This window comes from Carcharhinus amblyrhynchos, chromosome 21 (genome assembly GCF_965287045.1).
Source record: "Carcharhinus amblyrhynchos chromosome 21, sCarAmb.v2.hapA, whole genome shotgun sequence".
Lineage (NCBI taxonomy): Eukaryota > Metazoa > Chordata > Chondrichthyes > Carcharhiniformes > Carcharhinidae > Carcharhinus > Carcharhinus amblyrhynchos.
The window spans coordinates 10,940,028-10,959,263 of NC_137344.1; the positions used below are offsets into that span (position 1 = coordinate 10,940,028).

General features: G+C 42.7%; 1 protein-coding gene across 1 annotated transcript in view; it reads right to left on the reverse strand.

Moving 5' to 3' along the window:
* Positions 1-19,236, reverse strand: part of rptor (regulatory associated protein of MTOR, complex 1) — a 443,649-nt gene that overhangs the window by 210,565 nt on the left and 213,848 nt on the right. The window contains exons 8-9 of the mRNA XM_080209484.1: positions 1,461-1,561; positions 596-740 (exon numbers count right to left, since the gene is read on the reverse strand). Coding sequence (XP_080065610.1) covers positions 596-740; positions 1,461-1,561 — 246 coding nt within the window. The remainder of the gene's footprint in view (positions 1-595; positions 741-1,460; positions 1,562-19,236) is intronic.

The following is a 19,236-nucleotide window of genomic DNA, read 5'->3' on the forward strand; positions in this document are numbered from 1 at the left end:
ATGGATTCAGCAATAATGGGAATAAGGGTGAAGGCAGAGGACTGGCAGCTTTATAGAGCTAAAAGGAAGCATTGGTGAAAAACTGGATATTGAGTTTGAAGCTCAATTTCGGGTTAAGGTTGCATGTAGTTAGAGAGAGTATACAAGGTTAACTCACATCAGAGTTAAACTATCTAATTTAAACATTTTAAGATCGATTCCCCACTTCATTCCCCTTCAGGTAGCTCACCACACACACCTGCTTCTCCTCAGCCTGAGGTTTAATGCTGAAACTCTCCACCCAAGCTAAGGTGATCCCCTAAGTGTCCTCCTGGCTGCGGGTGTTCAATCTGGAGCAGAGTATTATAAAACTACAAACAAAACCTCAATGCAATTCAGGACATGCCACTTGCAAAACAAATGTATCGAGTCACCTCCAACACAATTAGCACATATCTCAAATCTATTTAATTGTTGCAACTATTTAATTTTTAGATCTCACAAATGCAACCAATTCAGGTGTACAAAACTGTGGTCCTCTGTCAAATTAAACACCTCATCTTGAGCAGATGTTTTACCTAATATTTAATCTTACTAAGAGTTACAGCTAACTCACCACATAGCGTGCATGTATGTTGGAGGCAGCCGAGGACTACTGACAGGGGTACAGTTATACGACCTCATGATCCTTTCCGCTAAAAGAAAGTTGCGGAATAAACTGGCGACCAGTAAGTCTTGCCTAAATAATTTTTGGAAGAGATCTGTGGAAACAAAGTCAATCGCATAATTATATTCATGCTGATATAAAATAGGCTCACTTAAATGTTTAGATCAGGCAAGAATAAGCTATGTCTATTGTGTAACCACAAGAACTGTACAAAGAGTCCACAAGAAGAGTAGACTGAACAAATACACAGGTAAATTGTGTACTTGGTCAACATTACGATTTAACCACACCATTATTTTAAGCTGTCTGGAAGTGTTTATCAAACCACTTAAATTGCAGGAATGAATGCAGCAAACTGACTTTCTGCAAATTAACTGTATAGCTTGAATAACATAGCCTTTCATTTCACTTGAGGAGAAATACCAAGTGATGATACCTAGAGTGATGAAAACACAAGCAGAAAAAAAGAATGCATCTGTCAGTTCTTGCACTGCTTATGAAGTTCAACTGGACAGTCAAATATAATTGAGGATTAACTGAAAATAACTCTCGACTTACAAAACAACCATAATGGATATCAGCAATAATAAAGAATTCTCAATGGAGCAAATCCAATGTGGACATGAGTCAATGCGCTATTCATGCTTTCCTGCTGTGCAAGGTAGGAGAAGTGGTGAAGGAAAACGGTAACCATACTTGAGGCACAAGCAGCTCAAGTTGTAACAAATCTCTTTTTATAGCAGTGACATTGACAATGAACTAGAAGCAGATGACTTATCTGGCCTACTGCAAATTACAATAGATTTCTTCTTACCTCTTGGTAATACATTCCAAGCTATGGTGTCTGTTATGGCTGTAAAAATCCAATTGAGTTCTCCGAGGGGAGTTCGCCTGTCATTAAGTCTTCCTGGGATTCTATGTTGAAAAAGAAAATTGACAGGAATTAGAGTTAAAACAGGAAAGCTAAGAAATGTTTCTCTCTCTATTGATCAGATAAAGATGTACAGCAGATAGCCTGGCAAGTCATATCATTCCCTGGAACTTTAATCAGGGGCCTGAGCATTAAAAATCTAGGGCAAGAGCTACGATCAAAGATACAAGTGAAGAACTATTTCAATAACTTCACTCATGTACAACTAGTTAGGCTATTTTTGTGCTTCTAATGTGTTTAGTACATAATCAAAACATTTCTGAAAATCCCAAAGTGGCCGTTACATGAAGAAGAAACACAAAAACCGATTACTTAGAATAACATTGTAGATCAAAGGAAGCAAAGGAAAAAAAAAACCAAGCTTACAGGAAAGAATATGAGAAGAGCTGCCCGAGTCCTTTTCAGACAAGCTTTTTTTTGAAAGGAGGGCTAACAGAGGATTATTGACTAAAATCTAGTTCTCTGCAGTGGTTACAATGTTAGGCTCCACACTTCTCAGTTTTCTTAAGCTGAGAAGTGTGGAGAGACAAAGCAAAGCAAACAAGTCACCCCCCTGTACATTCAGATTGAGCACAGTAAGAAGTCTCACAACACCAGGTTAAAGTCAAACAGGTTTATTTGGTGCCACGAGCTTTTGGAGCCCTGCCCCTTCATCAGGTGAGTGAATATCCTATTTTCCAGGTCTGCTGAGTGACACTCACCTGATGAAGGGGCAGCGCTCTGAAAGCTCATGATACCAAATAAACCTGTTGGGCTTTAACCTGGTGTTGAGACTTCTTACTGTGCCCACCACAATCCAATACCAGCATCTCCACATCATTCAGATTGAGCTGTGCAAGGTCAAGAGGTTTCATATTCCATCCCCAGTCGGTGCTATGCTGGCCAATTATAGCCAGCTGGCACGAGTGGTTTGAATGAGTTCAGAAGATGGTTAAAAAGATGGTTAAAGTAGGTGAGCGTAGCATCTCCTCAATCTTTCAAGCTCAATCTCCAAAGGCCATAAATCACATTCACTATCTAGATTCACAAAGGACTGGTTACTTGGATAAGGTACCCAACGGCTAATGTCGCTGCAGAACTGCACTCCGAAGAGTTCCAATAGCATTAGCACGTGCGAATGTGATATTTTTTCTCTTCCTTGGCCTACAGCACTCAGGCCACAAACTGGTAATTACACTGGTTGAATTGTGTGAACTCAGCACAGGCCACAAGAATTGACACGCAGTTTCTTTCTTGTTCCCGTCTGAGGATGAGTGTTTTGACTGGTTGTCCAGCTACTAAAGCTGCAGTTACATCAAACATCTGCATTGCAGCAACATTGTTCTGCCTTCTTCCCCTCCAAATCAAAAGTGACATCTAGTCGCCACACTTTGGCGCCCTGTTCGGGTATACCTGAGGGAGAATTTAGCATAGCCAACGCACCTAACCAGCACGTCTTTTGGAATGTGGGAGGAAATAGGAGCACCCGGAAGAAACCGACACAGACATAGGCAGAACGTGCAGACTCCGCACAGTGACACAGGACAGAAATCGAACCTGAGTCCCTGGCACTAACAGGCAGCAGTGCTAACCACTGTACCACCTTATCGTCCCTGCCAAACTACTGGCGATCGCTGCATTCCTGCAGATAGTATAACGTGGCGTTGATTCCCTGGCGCATGTCTCATTCTTTGCGGAAGCTACTTGCATCTGCAATTTGTTTAAATTACAAAAATATTCAACTTACAGGCCAAAAGCTAAGCTTTTAAGTTGTGACTATCTGCACGACAGCAAGCTCTTTTGCTTGGGGCACCTTGAAAGGGAAAAAAAAGCTTCCAACCAACATCACAGCAGTTGCTGATCCTGCAAAATCTGTTCACTTTTGGAATTCCCAAGACACTGTATCTGGTTATTTTTAAGCTTGAACTTTGTGAGCGAGATGCAATGTTACCAGCATGCTGTAAATGAATCGTAAAATCAATAATTTCATAATGCTATACAATCATAAGCTGACTAGTGGATAACTAGATTATATTAAACACAATGCTTACTGTTGAAAATGTCATAATTACATATTTCACACTTTACCATTAACTTTGGAAGACACACTGAAAACATTTAGAACTTAATTTGCACTGATTGTCTAAATCATCCGCCATAAGGAGGAGCACGGTAGCACAGTGGTTAGCATTGCTGTCTCACAGCTCCAGGGTACCGGGTTCGATTCCGGCTTCAGGTCACTGTCTGTGTGCAATTTGCACATTCTCTCCATATCTGCGTGGGTTTCCTCCGGGTGCTCCAGTTTCCTCCCACAGTCCAAAGGTGTGCAGGTTAGGTGCATTGGCCATGCTAAATTGACCGTAGTGTCACTGAGATTAGCAGCGTAAATATGTGGGGTTACGGGAATAGGGCCTGGGTGGAATTGTGTTCAGTGCAGACTCAATGGGCTGAATGGCTTCCTTCGGCACTGTAGGGATTCTATGATAAAAGTTTCAATGAAGGGGAAGAACTCCAGGTTATACTCATTGCTCTTTCAAAAAAGAGATCATTAATTCCACTGTATCAGCAATGTGAGGATAAAGGCTTAGATGATTTAAGGCAATAGAACAAAAATGGGGGAAGGAGTGATGAGATGACACATAAATATCAGTTACCAGCTGCCTCCAACGAGCAGTTCAAAAGCTCAACATTTAGCAAAGGAGGATGAAATATTCAGTGTTAATTCATTTCCTTTACAACGTTTTTTGATTTTGATTTATTGTCACATATTAGTATACAGTGAAAAGTATTGTTTCTTGCACGCTAAATAGACAAAGCATACCGTTCATAAAAAAGGAGAGTGTGCAGAATGTAATATTACAGTCATAGCTAGGGTGCAGAGAAAGATCAACCCAGTGTGAGATACGTCCATTCAAAAATCTGATGGCAGCAAGGAAGAAGCTGTTCTTGAGTTGGTTAGTATGCGATCTTGGACTTTTATATCTTTTTCCCAACAGAAGAACACGGAAGGAAGTATGTCCGGGGTGTGTGGGGTCCTTAATTACATTGGCTGCTTTTCCTAGGCAGTGGGAAGTGTAATCAGAGTCAATGGATGGGAGGCTGGTTTGTGTGATGGACTGGGCTCCATTCACAACCTTTTGCAATTTCTTGCGATCTTGGTAATTCAGATTAGAAGGACCTCTCTGACAAATGCATGATCACTACATCCATTCATGTGGAGTTGCTGCTGTTTAACCACAATCAGTATTAATGGTAACAGGAGTCTATGAACCAGTGCTATCAAGAGAGAACAGCTTGATCCTGGGCACAGGTATATGGCCACATATGTTGCACTAAAAGCCATATGAAGCGCCAAGTAGATGAGTTACATTGTCTGCCAGGTACTTGGCAGCCAGTTCCTGCAAATGTGTAACCTCAGATTCCGTCAAGGATGCACATTATGAATCACCTAAATTCAGTCCATTCGAACTGATTATGGTCATGAGGTAAGAGGACCACTTAAATTGATCAAGGAGAAATAGGTGCGTCAGCATTCTGAGACTAATTTTTTGGACCATTTGTCAAACCTTAGGGAGAGATTATCTAGGGCGGGTGAATTGGCTAGACAACATTTAAAAGAGGCATCGTATGTGATGAAAAAAGTGAATAAGAGATCAAAAATTTATAGTTTTGTTAGTGAGGAGGAAGTATTAATGCTCTCACTAATGGTAGGTGAACTAGCAAAAGCAGGGTTTAGCGCGCCAGTTAGTCAAAAGACAGTTAGACGAGGTGAATTATTTGATAAGAGTGCCAGATAGAAGCAAAACTCACAACATTTGTTAGAAGGAAAATAATGTGGCATGTTAATATGCTCAAACAGTGTTTTGATAGGGAAAGAAAGCAGGAGGAGGAGGTGTTTCTTGTTACAATTCAGACCGAAGAAACAAATCCAGATGATTCTGAATTTGACATTCCTCAAATTAGATTGGACAATGAAGAAGTAATCAGAAATTGGGATCAGGTACAGAGTTATTTTCCAGAAGAAAATCAAAATTAACTGCACATAAAGCTATATGTAATGGCAAATTAGGAAGTACCAAAGCAACTGTGCATGATGTAGATGTAGGAAATGTTGTTCCAATTAAGCAATATCCATATAGCCTTAATCCACTCATGTTGGCGCAGGTTCAGAAGGAGAAGCTGGCATTTGCTCAGTCTGGGCTGCAGCTGCCAAATGTCTCGATCAAACACTATGAAGGGCTGGTGGATAGTTACAAATCTCAGTTAAAGGACACAAATAGAGACAGGCGAATGCAACACGAAGCTGGCAATGATGGAAGATGATGTGAATAAGGAAAGTAAGCAGATGAGGAGACAGGTGCAGGAAAATCAGAGTAATTGGGAGTCTGTTCCGAGTTAAAGTTAACAGAGCATAAATTGTAGGACCGTCAACAGCAGCTCATCATCTGAAAAACATAGATCAGTCAGCAGTCACATGGATGGAGATTAAGGAGCAAGAGCATTTTTCTACCTCTGTCAAAAAAACAAAAGGACAATAATGTGAAGTAAAAGTGTTTGATGAAATTGTACCGTCGTTCCTAATTAACCACTAGGATAATTAATCTATACAGCTTGCAGAGTCATGGAAAGCCAGGGAAACAACATTGATTGTAGCAAATGTTTGAGTAGATTACAATGATTTTTGCAACAACATGGCTTCCACAATGATTGCTAAAACCATAATTACAACAAACCTTGACACCAAAGAAGCCAATGTGCTATATAATTTTTCTAAATAATACGCAGACAATGAAGAAATTCCAGAACAAACAAATGAATTAATAAACTACATTGCAAAGAAAAATATACAACTGGTGAGTCCAGAAAGAATTTTGATTGTACCATTTTGCAATAGAAGGGAGTTGGATCACCTAACAGCAAAAGTAAGGCCAGTTAAAAAGAAAAAAGAGACAGGAATAAAGTGACCCTTCTGGATAACCCTGAACACACGTGAAGTAAGAAAAGTGCGCAAAGAAACAGGTTTTCTTTGGCAGAGTCTGTGAGCAGCTCAATCTTCTGAAAAAGATTTAATTTGGTTTGACATTTTGGAACTCTGAAAATCGGAAGAACTGGTTGGACACAATGAAGGAAATTTTAAAAAATCCAAGTGGTTTGTGGCAGTTTGAATTCAACGTAAAGTTTTAGCCTCCAGATCCTTCCCAGATCTCTCAGGACTTCATCAGGATTAAATAACAATCATAACAAAGGAACTGGGCTCGATCTTGAAATCAAATCAGGATCAAGGAACAGGAGGAAACTTCTAGAAAGAAAGAGGAAGCAGTTGAATAATAGCAGCATGTTGGGCAAAGCAGGAAGAGAAAACATGATTGCAGATGCTTTATCAAGACTTCAATAAACAAAGGATGGAACGATCATCTCGGAGAAGACAAACTGAACTAGACTATACTACCGTTTAACTTTGCATGTTTAGATGCAATAAGATCTTAATACTCTTGTAGAATACCAATGGTGTGAAAACTAGAGGTTTTGTTGGATCTTCTTTTCAAACGGAGGAGATGTGATCACATTGTGCTTTTGAGACTTTTTTGTTTTTGTGCAGTGTTTAAAATTCAGTGCTTTTTTTCCTCAAAAGCAGTTAGTATGCCTGGTGGGAATGCAGCAGATGCTGGAAAGCAGTATAATTGTTTACTTTGGCTCTGTAATGTTTACTTAGAATAGAGCTAATGGCATTAGTTTAAAAACTAACACACCTGGGTGTTTTTTTTTGATGAAAGTAATGGAAGGCGAGTTAGGTTTACAGGGTATTGTGATACAGTTAATGACAGGAGCTGGGTTTGTGGTGGGGGGAAAACAGCTTTTTGTGTTCAGTTGCTGGAAGGGGTCTGTTAAAAGATAGAAGCCTACAAGCTGCTCTCTGTGAGTAGGGTTGACAGGATAAAGGAAGTGAATGGGTGGCTCAGGGATTGGTGTGGGAGGAATGGGTTCAAATTTATGGGGCATTGGCACCAGTATTGGGGTAGGTGGGACTTGTTCGGGCGGGATGGGGTTGGTCTGAATCGTGCTGGGACCAGAGTGTTGGCGAATCGAGTAAAGAGGACCGTAGACAGGGCTTTAAACTAATTGGGGGGGGGAGGGTGCGAGGGTAGGTGACGCTACGAGGTCTAAAGTTAAGGATAGGGTACAGGTAAGGGAAGAGGCCAAGGATGTCCCAATTGGTGGCGTTACGGCAAATAGGGTCCAGGTGAAGGCTGGGATGAAAGCGCTTTATCTGAATGCACGAAGCATTCGGAATAAAGTGGATGAGCTGGTGGCGCAGATCAACACAAATGGATACGATCTGGTGGCCATTACAGAGACGTGGCTGCAAGGTGACAGGGACTGGGAGATGAATGTACAGGGCTATCAAGTGTTTAGGAAGGATAGGCAGGAGGAAAGAGGGGGTGGCGTAGCTCTGCTGATTAAGGATAGTATCAAGGTGGTAGCAAGGGATGATATCGGAGCCAAAGAGCAGAACGTGGAATCGTTGTGGGTGGAGATTAGGAACAGCAAAGGGAGGAAGACGCTGGTGGGTGTCGTCTATAGGCCCCCGAATAATGATCTGGAGGTGGGGCGGGCTGTTAACACGCAAATAAGTGCGGCGTGCAGGAATGGGACGGCAGTAGTTATGGGAGATTTCAATCTGCATATTGATTGGTCGACCCATGTTGGACGAGGTGGGCTCGAGGAGGAGTTCTTGGAATGCTGCCGAGATAATTTCCTTGAACAGTGTGTGTTGGAGCCGACGAGGGAGCGAGCTATCTTGGATCTGGTGCTATGTAATGAGGCGGGTAGAATTAGGGACCTTGCGGTGAAGGATCCTCTTGGAAACAGTGATCATTGTATGGTGGAGTTTCTGGTGCAGATGGAGGAGGAGAAAGTGGGTTCCCGGACACGCGTCCTTTGTTTGAATAGAGGGGAGTATGGTAGGATGAGAGAAGAATTGGCGAATGTGGACTGGGGGAGTGCGTTGGAAGGTAGGTCTGCTGAGGAGCAGTGGGGGATCTTTAAGGAGATCTTTCTTGGTGCTCAGCAGAAATTTATTCCGATGGTTAAAAAGGACAGTAGGAAGAGAGGTAATAAGCCGTGGATAACGAAGGAGGTGAAGGAAAGTGTTAAATTAAAAGCGGAGGAATTTAGAGTAGCTAAGAGCAGTGGGCGAGAAGAGGATTGGGAAAGGTTTAAATGTCAACAAAGATTGACAAAGAAGTTGATAAAGGAGGGTAGGAGAAGCTATGAGGCTGGGCTAGCACTTAATATAAAAAAGGATAGCAAGAGTTTTTATAAATATATAAAAAGGAAGAGGCTGGCTAGGGTGAACGTTGGTCCTTTGGAGAATGAGAAAGGGGAGCTAGTGGTAGGGGATGGGGATATGGCTAAGGTCTTGAATAACTTTTTTGTTTCTGTCTTCACGGAGGAGGACGTGAATAATTTGCCGGGTGTTAGCGATGGAAAGGTGGTAGGAATGGAGGGTCTTAATGACATTACTGTTAATAGAGAGGTGGTGCTCGACAGACTGGAGGGGCTGATTGTGGACAAGTCCCCAGGACCGGATGGAATGCATCCGAGGGTTCTGAAAGAAATGGCGGAGGTGATAGTGGATGCCTTGGTGGTTATTTTCCAGACGTCGCTGGATTCCGGGGAAGTGCCGGAAGATTGGAAAACGGCTAATGTTACGCCGTTGTTTAAGAAGGGTGCCAGGCAAAAGGCAGGGAATTATAGGCCGGTTAGTTTAACGTCTGTGGTAGGTAAAATGTTAGAATCTGTCATTAAGGAGGAAATTGCGAGGCATCTTGAAGGGAATTGCTTGATAGGGCGGACGCAACACGGTTTCATTAAAGGGAAGTCGTGTCTGACAAATTTACTGGAGTTCTATGAGGATGTGTCTAGGGCAGTGGATAGAGGAGAGCCGGTGGATGTGGTCTTTCTGGATTTTCAGAAGGCGTTTGACAAGGTACCTCACAAGAGGTTATTGCAGAAGGTCAGGGGACATGGAGTTGGGGGTAGGGTGTTAGCGTAGATAGAGGATAGGTTGTCAAATAGGAGGCAGAGAGTGGGGGTCAATGGGTGCTATTCGGATTGGCGGTTGGTGACTAGTGGGGTGCCCCAGGGGTCGGTGCTGGGGCCTCAGCTTTTTACCATTTATATAGATGATCTGGAGGAGGGAACCGAGTGCAGGGTGTCGAAATTTGCGGATGACACCAAGATTGGGGGAACGGCAAATTGTGCGGAGGGTGTGGAGAGTCTGCAGAAGGATCTAGATAGGCTGGGCGAATGGGCCAGGAAATGGCAAATGGAATTTAATGTTGGCAAGTGTGAGGTGGTCCACTTTGGTAGGAAGAATGGTAGGAAGGACTATTACTTACGTGGCGAAAAACTGCAGCATGCGACGGTGCAGAGGGACCTCGGGGTCCTTGTGCATGAGTCGCAAAAACCCAGCTTGCAGGTGCAGCAGGTGGTCAAGAAGGCGAATGGGATGCTGGCCTTCATAGCGAGGGGGATTGAATATAAAAGTAGGGAGGTCTTGCTGCAGCTGTATAGGGCATTGGTGAGGCCGTAGCTGGAGTACTGTGTGCAGTTTTGGGCGCCGCACCTGCGCAAGGATATTTTGGCCCTGGAGGGAGTGCAGAGGAGGTTTACTAGGCTGATACCGGAGTTGAGGGGGTTGAGCTATGAGGAGAGGCTGAATAAACTAGGCTTGTACTCGCTAGAGTTTAGAAGAATGAGGGGAGATCTCATTGAGACGTATAAGATGATGAATGGGATGGATAGGATAGAGGTGGAGAGACTCTTCCCGCTCAAAAAAGACAGTAGGACTAGGGGGCACAGCCTCAAGATAAAGGGGAGGCGGTTTAGGACAGAGTTGAGGAGGAACTTCTTCAGTCAAAGGGTGGTGAATCTCTGGAATTCTCTGCCTGTTGAAGTGGTGGAGGCTGCCTCGCTAAATATTTTTAAGAAGCGGGTTGATGGGTTTTTGATAAGAGAGGGGATTAAGGGTTATGGGGAGAGGGCGGGAAAGTGGAACTGAGCCACAACAGATCAGCCATGATCTTATTGAATGGCGGGGCAGGCTCGAAGGGCTAGATGGCCTACTCCTGCTCCTATTTCTTATGTTCTTATGTCTCCCTGAAAAGTTTCTCTCTGCAAAGACTCTGCTGTTACACAGGTTAAAGCAAGTATATCTGAGTTTGCTTTCTATATTTAATGTGCTTTAATCTATAAAATAAATATTACTTAATTGGAAATGAAATCGTGATCAATTAGAAATTAGAAACATTTCCTTTCATTTTTAGTATTGCTCAACTGTTAAAGGTTAAGCTACTTCATTTTGTTTGAGCTATATGTAAACTGTAATAGGGATAAAGCTTGCTTTGATAAAAGAATGGTAATTTGTCAATAGAATCACACACCTGAGGAGACTCATCCTGTCCTCATCTTTATGTCAAAAATAAAAAAAATTGTTGGGGGTCTAATCTGACATCATAATATATCTTGGGGTTTAGGTCGAGCACCCTAACAGAAGGGAGGAAAACATTTTTTTAAAAGTCTATAAGACAAAAGAATCCAATTTCTTTCCTAATCTCTCTCAATATTGTTTATAGATCTACACAAATTGAGGTCTCCTCACTGTTCCTGAAAGCCAGTGCTTGATTTCACTTCTCTTCACAACAACGTGAAGTCCTGAACTTTAAACCACGGTCATGGTGCCACAACTCCCTTATAACACAGTGATATCTTCTCATCTGCAGCACTTCTGCCTCAAAGGCAGAAGTTGAGGGCTAAAGCACTAGCTCCTTAACTCATCAATGAAGGATTTGAAATGGATGTAACACAGTACGATAGGAAGTCACAACAGCCAGAAAAGGAAGTATAATAATCAGTAAGTATTTCATAATTTATCAACCCGCAAGGCAGCAGAAAAACTATACCCACTGTTAACATGGCAACTTTCTGATCAAAACTGAAGCTCTGCCAGCTTTGTAGGCCAGGCCAGCACTCTGGGACAGCATTGTGGCACAGTGGTTAGCACTGCTGCCTTACAATGCCAGAGGCCTGGGTTCAATTGCCGACTTGGGTCACTGTCTGTGCAGAGTTTGCATGTTCTCCTCGTGTCTGTGTGGGTTTCCTCGGATGCCCTTGTTTCCTCCTACAGCTCGAAAGGCATGCTGGTTTAGTGCACTGGCCACGCTAAATTCTCCCTCAGTGTGGCAACTAAGGGATTCTCACAGTAACTTAACTGCAGTGTTATTGCAAGCCTGCTTGTGACACTAATAAATAACAAAAAAAACTGTTTTAAGACTATTCCCCATAATCTGAGTGTCTCCCTGCACACAGAAATCATGGAGATCCAGAGCCTGCTTGATTGCAAGTGTTAGGATGTAGGGTTGTAGATATGAAATGTGAATCCATCTGCTCTCTTCACAGCAGGGAGTGCTTAGAGCATTTTGTTTTGGTTTCTGTTTTTTTTGCTTTTAACTTTCTTAAAGGATGCTGCATACCTTTGAGCAGTTAAGAGGAGCACCACTTTAGCAGCTAGCTAAAGTTGGTGGTGCAGGAGAAATTTAAGTTTAGTTTGTTTTTTTGCACTGAGCTGAGATAGTATTCAGTTTTTTAGCATTCTATTGGAGGACAGAAAGCCATTCATCTTTGAAAGCAGAGCCAAAACAAGCAGTGAAGATTGTCTCCAAGTGAGACTGTGTATTCTCCCAAGGGCTGTAGGCTTGGGAACAGATGACAAAATAGATCCAAAGAATGTGTAGATGCTTATCTTGCATGCAAAACAACCCAACTTCCCTGTGTATCTATTTACTACACCCTCGGGGTAATTACCTGTCAAATTAACAATACCATTCTCATTCTTTACACTGCATTTTCATTCAACAGAAGCTGTAAATAACATTGTAAATGAGGCATTTTATTTAAGTTTTTTAAGTGTCACAAGTAGGCTTATATTAATATTGCAATGAAGGTGCCATGAAAATTCCCTACTCCATCACACAGTGGCACCTGTTCAGGCACACTGAGGGAGAATTTGGCATGGTCAATGCACCAAACCAGCACATCTTTTGGACTGTGGGAGGAAATCCAGGCAGACACGGGGAGAACGTGCAAACTCCACACAAACAGTGATCCAAGCTGAGAATCGAACTTGGGTCCCTGATGCTGTGAGGCAGCAATGCTAACCAATGTGCCACCATGCCGCAAGTATTGGCCCCCACTCGTAGCGTTCTTGATATAAGTGCCATGATTGGAAAACCACCACGTGAGATAATGGAAACTGATGCAGACAGACTGTTGTGGCTTTAAGCTCAAAAGCATGCAATCAACAACAGTATTAATTAATCCACTGACTAGATTATGTTGCAATACTCAATATTTGTCCAGTTGTTAATATCTCACACCAAAACAGGTTAGTTATTATAGTTTGGGATGAAATTCCTGTCTATCATCAGACAACAACATAATGCCTCACAGCACAGTGAGATTTCCTTTCTTCCCCCCATTTGGAGCCTGAAATGTTTCCAAGGGTGCCCTCTGAAATAAGGCACACTCTTGAGGGTTCTTAGAGAACACAGATATTCATGTGAAGCATATGTCTACTCAAAATCAACTACCCAAATGATTTCCACAATGACAAAAATATTTGCATACAACAAAAATAAGGTTGTTTAGTGGGGAATGATCAGGCCAAAAAAACTGGACCCTTTACACCTCCTTTGTAAACCATGCAGGAATTACTACACTGTGCCCCCAACAATACTGGCCACTGCAGCATAACTGGGTTACATTAAAATCCCTATATCTGAAGCAAGTGTCAATTTCAGAAACCGGTACACCAACCAGTTCTCTGGTCAGTGGAATGACAGCTCCACTGTTATGACGGACGAGCTAGAAGAAATTGCAAAGGAACAGTCTGATTGAAGTTACTTCCAATCCACTATTTAGGAAATGAATTATAACTGCTCCATCAGTCCTCAAATTAAGCACAGGCATTTCTTCACAGGATCTGCTATCAATAGTTACACTTTGCATTTTCAACTGCTTCAATCCTTTATAAATTGTCAGTTTAAGAAACAAAACATGGCCAGTAGATTGGGGTTCCTAGCATAGGAAGGTTGATTGCATATTCTGACAAGATAGAGTAGATCAAACCTAGATGCATTTTATTCAACATTCCTATTATTTCAACATTTGGCATGTCTGCTACAATTCTCACCAATTTTTAAAGGATGCAGCATAGAAATCATCCTTTCTGGATGCATCACAGTTTGGTATGGGTCCTACTCTGACCCAGATGGCAGAAACTACAAAGAATTGTGAACATAGCCCAGTCCATCACACAAACCAGCCTCCCATCCATTAACTGTCTGTGTTTCCCGCTGCCTCGACAAAGCAGCCAGCATAATTAAGGATCCCGTGCACCCTGGACATACTCTCTTCCGTCAGGAAAAATATACAAAAGTCTGGGATCACGTACCAACTGACCCAAGAACAGCTTCTTTCCTACTGCTATCAGACTTTTGAATGGACCTATCTTATTTAAGTTGCTCTTTCCCTACACCCTAACTATAACTATAACACTACATTCTCCACCCTCTCTTTTCCTTCTCTATATACTCTACAAATGGTATGCTTTGTCTGTATAGTGCTCAAAAAACAATATTTTTCACTATCTCAATACATGTGACAATAATAAATCAAATCATCTTCCAAAATCAAATCTTCCATCAATTTCTCTTTCTATTTCTAAATTCCAGCATTCACAGTATTTTGATTTAGTTAGAGACATTTTTATTAATGTGGTGGCCTGCTTCAAGTGCTCCTGAATCTATATCCTGAAGCTTGTCCAGGTTTTTTGTCATGCAGTGTGTGTAGTAAGACTACATGGGTCTTCACCACATTGAGCATTGTCAAATCTTGTAAACAACTGCAGGCAAATATTTACATGGAGTTTTGTGCCTCATTTACTTTGCAGCAACGTAAGTTTTGGTAGCATTGCATTGCATGGCAGAGTTATCAACACAAATGAAATTGTCCTGCGCTTGTGTTGCCATCAGCATTTACTGCCAGCATGCATCTCTGGGTTAAAAGGCTATGAATGTAATGCAACACACAAGCTTTTGAATGCTTGAACCAGGTTGATAATTTAGCATGAAAGTGGAGGAATGCAATGTCAGAAGATCTGGCAAAGGTTCTGGCTGTCCTTTTCAACGGCTGAGGGGACAACTGCCTGAAAGGGCAAGTGGAAATGAATATTTCACTCAAATATAACCCTAAAACAACATCAACTTGCAGTTTACCTCACTGATGTCATTTTAGACATCACAACTGCAATCAAGCATTGCAAAGGTATAGTCCACAATTAAAAGTTGAGTGTTTAGGAGTTTAGACAATGTTAAAAAAAGACCTGATGAAATCTTAATGTAAATGGGGCAGTTTCACAGAAATGGCAGCTGACTATGTACGTTGATGACATGGGCCAAAATAAACTGCTATACAACTTCCATTGTCATTTTCTAAGAACTGATTTATATTTTAAACCGTTTTATCAGGTAAATTTTTCTCACTAAAGTGAAGCACTCTTGGGGATTGTATCCATCTGAAGGCAGTTCCTTGGGCGTTGGCACATCTTCTGAACTGTCAACTGACCATTGTGTATGGTAAGATAGTGCATGTGGGCCAATTAGCTAACTCTAGACAGAGGATCCTGTCCTCAATCAGCATCCACAAGCTTGCTTTCTAGAGCAGGAAACTGGCAGCAAGCCAGAGGGGAGTCTCACTGGCCAATTATTTCTCTCCTGAATCAAGCAGCTGCCAGACCAGCTGAAGGGCCAAAACAACTGCATTAATTAAAGCCAGTTAGCTCAGCTCAGGCTGGGGATATCTAAGCTGCGTGGCTTTAAAGGAAACTTTATATAGACAGGTGGGTCATAGAATCCCGACAGTGCAGAAGGAGACCATTCGACCCATCGAGTCTGCACCAATGACAATCCCACCCAGTCCCTATCCTGTAACCCCCTTAAACATAACCTGCCTTTCATGAACGGATGCTGCGTCTACTCAATTGCGTAATTTCTATCTAGATGTCTCATTATTTCTTCCTTGATAGACTTAAGCAGTTTCCCCACTACAGAAGTTAAGCTAATTGGCCTATAGTTACCTGTCTTTTGTCTACCATCTTTTTTAAACAGTGGCATCACATCTGCCGTTTTCCAATCTGCCAGAACCATCCCAGAGTCCAGCTAGTTACCATGATCGCATTTGTTATTTCCCTCACCACCTGTTAGTATCCTGAGATGCATTCCATCAGGATCAGAAGACTTGTCTACCTTTATTTTGATCTTTTGTCTCCCTTGATTTTTGCTGTAATCAAAATACTGTGAAAGCTGGAATTGTACTAATCCAGCTAATTCCCCTAACACCAAGGGTCAATTTAGCATGGCCAATCAACCTAACCTGCACGGAAACTGGAGCACCCAGGAGGAAACACATGGAAACACGGGGGAAAAAAAACATGCCAACTCCAGACAGTCAGTCACCCAAGGCTGGAATTGAAGCCAGATCCCTGGTGCTGTGAGGCAGCAGTGCTAACCACTGCGCCTCAGTGCCAATTATAGACAGGTATTACGCATGAAGCAAGGCGTCATCCTGTGGATTGCACCACCTCCCCACTTCCTCAGTCCCAGCGGCTGCTTTGTTTGTATTGCATATTGTGACACTTCTGAATAATAGGACAACCAAAAGAAAAGGAAAATTTCCCCAGATGGCTTAGGGACTACATTCATTATCTGGTATGAAGCAAAGTGTAATTATCCTAAAAGGCCCTAAATTAGGTTCCAGTTTGAGTGCCCACAAATGGCCTCAGCCCAGTTCATGGTGGATGACACATTTGCCTTCATCATGTCGTAACAGGGGGGTGGTGGTGGTGGTGGAGGTGGAGAAAGAGACAGAGAGATGGGATATAGATCTCCCATCACTCAAATTATGAAGGACTTTGGTTATAAGCAAATAAATAAAACTTGGTTGTGACGCTCTTGGCAATCATACAACGCTAACATTCAATGCCAGGCTCGTGTATAAAGAATAGACACTGGAACAAATGACCAGAAAACTTGTGTTGTCTTTGCATTATCACAGCAGAAGCCAGATGTTTGGAAAAGGAACAGCAAGGGCAAGGAGGGAGAACAATCACAGGAGCAAAAGAAAAAAACCACAAGATAAATGAAAGGAACGCTTCAGTGTTAGGATTTGGATTGCTGATTTATCGAATAGTCTACTACAGAATAAAGCAAATATTGACTTCACTGTCGGATTCAAAAGGGAATTGAATTCATGACATAAAGATCAGAAGCATGAGTTTGCATTGAAAAATGGGCTAGAAAAGTTAGATTGGGTCCTGAAAAGGAATTGATGACTTTTCTCCCTTTCCTCCTTCCCAACTTAACTGTAAAACAACAGAATTCTTGTTTATATTCAGCAAATGCAGGGAAATAAGGAAAGATGAATGCACACTTTACTGTGCCAGGTACATCAACATGAAAATTGGCCCCGTAAAAAAGGTACAAGTTATTTTATAGCACCTCCACGAAAGGAGGATAAACAGCATGGATTTGTTGGGCTGAGTGGCTCGTTTTTGTGCTGGAATCTGTTCAAATTTATTTTAACTGCAGCAGTCTCTCACTGTCAAGCACTGACTTGCATACTAATTCAAAAATGTTACGGCAAAAAATCAAAGGAGACAAAAGTTCAAAATAAAGGTACACAAGTCTCCTGGTCCTGATGGAATGCATCCCAGGGTACTAAAAGAAGTGGCGAGTGAAATAGCAAATGCGCTCATGGTAATTTACAAAAATTCACTGTACTCTGGGATGGTTCTGGCAGATTGGAAAACAGCAAATGTGACTCCACTGTTTGAAAAAGGAGATGGACAAAAGACAGGTGACTATAAGCCAGTTAGCTTAACTTCTGTAGTGGGGAAACTGCTTAAATCTATCAACGAAGAAATAGTGAGACATCTGGATAGAAACTATCCATTGAGGCAGACACAGCACTGATTCATGAAAGGCAGGTCATGTTCAACTAATTTACTGGAATTCTTTGAGGACATTACAAGCATGGTGGACAACGGGGAACCAGTGGATTTCCAGAAGGCACTCGACAAGATGCTGCACAAAAGACTGTTGCATAAGATAAAGGTGCACATGTTACGGGTAATGTACTGGCATGGATGGAGGACTGGTTAATTAACAGAAAGCAAACAGTGGGGATAAGTGGGTGTTTTTCTGGTTGGCAATCAGTGACTAGTGGTGTGCCTCAGGGATCAGTGTTGGGACTGCAATTGCTTACAATTTACATAGTTGTATTAGAGTTGGGGATCAAGTGTAATATGTCACAGTTCGTAGATGACATAAGAACATAAGAAATAGGAGCAGGAGTAGGCCATCTGGCCCTTCGAGCCTGCCCTGCCATTCAATAAGATCATGGCTGATCTGTCGTGGCTCAGTTCCACTTTCCGGCCCTCTCCCCATAACCCTTAATCCCCTCTCTTATCAAAAACCCATCAACCCGCGTCATAAAAATATTTAGCGAGGCAGCCTCCACCACTTCAATGGGTAGAGAATTCCAGAGATTCACCACCCTTTGAGTGAAGAAGTTCCTCCTCAACTCCGTTCTAAAACGCCCCCCCTTTATCTTGAGGCTGTGCCCCCTAGTCCTACTGTCTTTTTTCAGTGGGAAGAGTCTCTCCACCTCTATCCTATCCATCCCATTCATCATCTTATACGTCTCAATGAGATCTCCCCTCATTCTTCTAAACTCCAACGAGTACAAGCCTAGTTTATTCAGCCTCTCCTCATAGTTCAACCCCCTCAACTCCGGTATCAGCCTAGTAAACCTCCTCTGCACTCCCTCCAAGGCCAAAATATCTTTGCGCAGGTGCGGCGCCCAAAACTGCACACAGTACTCCAGCTGCGGCCTCACCAATGCCCTATACAGCTGCAGCAAGACCTCCCTACTTTTATATTCAATCCCCTTCGCTATGAAGGCCAGCATCCCATTCGCCTTCCTGACCACCTGCTGCACCTGCAAGCTGGGTTTTTGCGACTCATGCACAAGGACCCCGAGGTCCCTCTGCACCGTCGCCTGCTGCAGTTTTTCGCCCCGTAAGTAATAGTCCTTCCTACCATTCTTCCTACCAAAGTGGACCACCTCACACTTGCCAACATTAAATTCCATTTGCCATTTCCTGGCCCATTCGCCCAGCCTATCTAGATCCTTCTGCAGACTCTCCACACCCTCCGCACAATTTGCCGTTCCCCCAATCTTGGTGTCATCCGCAAATTTCGACACCCTACACTCGGTTCCCTCCTCCAGATCATCTATATAAATGGTAAAAAGCTGAGGCCCCAGCACCGACCCCTGGGGCACTCCACTAGTCACCATCCGCCAATCCGAATAGCACCCGTTGACCCCCACTCTCTGCCTCCTATTTGACAACCAATCCTCTATCCACGCTAACACCCTACCCCCAACTCCAAGTCCCCTGACCTTCTGCAATAACCTCTTGTGAGGTACCTTGTCAAACGCCTTCTGAAAATTCAGAAAGACCACATCCACCGGCTCTCCTCTATCCACCGCCCTAGAC